The following is a 2,422-nucleotide window of genomic DNA, read 5'->3' as shown; positions in this document are numbered from 1 at the left end:
AGTGGAAGAAGCTTATATGCGAGAGTTCCAGGAGGAGATTTTCTAAAGAAGGTCATGAGAACTTTCAGGAAGTAAACTTGAACTAGTTCTAATGAAATGAGTGATCATTGGTAATGATGATGGTGGCCAGAAATTGGGTGTCTGCAGGAGGCATGCAGAAGAGAGAATAAGGGAAGAAAATTTCAGGAGGTAATGTTTTCACGATGGAAAAGAGAAGAAAGGTAACTAGGATGAAGCTCAGCCTTCTAAATAGAGGCAAATGGTTAAACATGGTAGATTTTATCATGCATAGACGTGGGTTTAAGGGGCAAAGTTAAATCTGCCTGAATACATTCTGCCATGCTGCATTCACATGGAGTAAGAAAAAGAGGTGAACCAGCTCATTTCTATCCCCAATAAAACTTGGGGTATGCACAATTGAAGTGAAAAATAGAACACCTGGTCCTTGTTTAATTAAATAAATTTTATCTTTTCTCTCATACTAGGAAAACATATTTCCTGCATGAAGGAATATCTTCATATTCATTCCGTTGTCTTTGCTGCCTTTCGTTAGAATTCAAGAAGGAGGAAGCTAAGTGGTTAACTGCAGTGCCTTATCAAACTATTTTTCATAATCTTAGACAATACTGACTGCAGGGACTCCAGAAAAAAAAAAAAAAAAGTAGAAGTGCTCCCTTTTCTAATCTTTCATGATTGTATGGTGCTTGGGTACAGAGGCTCAGGAAAGAAAAGCCCAGGTCTTAGAGTTCTGAGAAAAAGAAACCATTCTAGGTCCCTTACAAAGCACTTGGTGCTGGCTATGCATACTGACAGTGTTGAAAGGATATCAGTCTCAGATATATTTTACCTTTTAATAGGTCACTGTTCCTCATAGTGTCCTTGGGAGCCTACTTCAAGAGTATGTTGAGGAGGAACTATAGAGCTGGGCACATTTGATGTATCACTTTCCTGTTCCTTGATCTGGACTCACATTTTCAATGGCCAGGTAGTTATTTCCAAAAAGATGTCTTTCAGTTTGTCTTTACTTGCCACTTTTCTCTATTTCTGCCCTCACTACAGGGTCCAGGGGTAACAATTCTATAGTACCAAAGAAGAGAGTAAGTGTAAGTGATTGCTGAGCAATTAGCCAACAGTGGATACTGGTGGCTTGTGGGATTTGGGGCATTGCTCAGAGGATGGACGCCCTCTTTAACACTGGCCTTGGTCCAACATACCCTGTTTCATTGTTGGCTCATCACTTCTCCCTTTCCTTTGTTCAGCTCTTGCAGACCTAGACCTCCCTCAGTACCAAAGCCAAACTCCATTGTTGTGACTGAGTTCCTCTTTGAAGGTTTCTCCAGCTTTGGATGGCAGCACAGGATTGTATTCTTTGTTGTTTTTCTAACTTTACACCTGCTGACACTCTCTGGAAATGTTATCATTGTGACCATCATTCGCCTGCATCATCACCTTCATGCTCCCATGTACTTCTTCCTGAGCATGCTGTCCATCTCTGAGACATGCTACACCGTGGCCATCATCCCTTGAATGCTGTCTGACCTTCTGAGTCCTCACCATCGTATTGCCGTCCAAGGCTGTGCCACACAGCTCTTCTTCTATCTCACCTTTGGCATCAACAACTGTTTCCTGCTCATAGCTATGGGGTATGATCGCTAAGTGGCCATCTACAACCCCCTACGGTATTCTGTCGTCATGGGTAAGAGGTCCTGTGTCCATCTGGCATCTGGGTCACTGGGAATTGGGCTGAGTACGGCCATCGTCCAGGTAACATCTGTGTTTGGCCTGCCCTTCTGTGATGACTTTGTCATCTCTCACTTCTTCTGTGATGTGCGACCCTTGCTGAAGTTGGCCTGTGCAGACACCACTGTCAATGAGATCATTAACTTTGTGGTCAGTGTCTGTGTTCTTGTTCTACCCATGGGTCTGGTCTTCATCTCCTATGTCCTCATCATCTCTACCATCCTTAAGATTGCTTCAGCTGAGGGCAGAAAGGTTTTTGCTACCTGCGCCTCCCACCTCACAGTGGTCGTCATCCACTATGGGTGTGCCTCTATCATCTACCTCAAGCCCAAGTCCCAGAGTTCCCTGGGGCAGGATAGGCTCACCTCAGTGACAATACTCCCCTACTGAACCCTGTCGTGTACAGCTGGAGGAATAAGGAGGTCAAAGATGCTCTGCGCAGAGCTTTGGAGGGAAAGCCCCTCCCTACTTAGTGAGGAGAGGTTGCAAAGATCTTTTCTTTGAGTTTATAAAGATGTGTTAATTTTAATGCTGTTTTAATAACGTCTTTAAAATATGAGAAGAAGAAGGATTGATTAAATTGAATTGGGTGCTAAAACAGGAGGCTTCCATTTGGGTTAGTCATAATTTTCTGTGTCCGTGTCCTGCTCCAGAGTTTAGAAAATGGCTTGACATATATTTA

The 2,422-nt window shown here is 43.3% G+C and overlaps 1 protein-coding gene across 1 annotated transcript; it reads left to right on the top strand.

Moving 5' to 3' along the window:
- Positions 1–352: 352 nt before the first annotated feature.
- Positions 353–2,213, top strand: LOC105756013 (olfactory receptor 10J4). Its single transcript, XM_023725349.1, is given in 3 exon segments — positions 353–357; positions 1,173–2,113; positions 2,116–2,213. Coding segments are annotated over 3 exon segments (1,044 nt in total).
- Positions 2,214–2,422: the final 209 nt, after the last annotated feature.

The sequence above is a fragment of the Trichechus manatus genome, unplaced genomic scaffold (genome assembly GCF_000243295.1).
Source record: "Trichechus manatus latirostris isolate Lorelei unplaced genomic scaffold, TriManLat1.0 scaffold00300, whole genome shotgun sequence".
Taxonomy (NCBI): Eukaryota; Metazoa; Chordata; class Mammalia; order Sirenia; family Trichechidae; genus Trichechus; species Trichechus manatus.
Note: the sequence above shows the minus strand (reverse complement) of the source record. Positions and strands in the feature narration are given on the sequence as shown.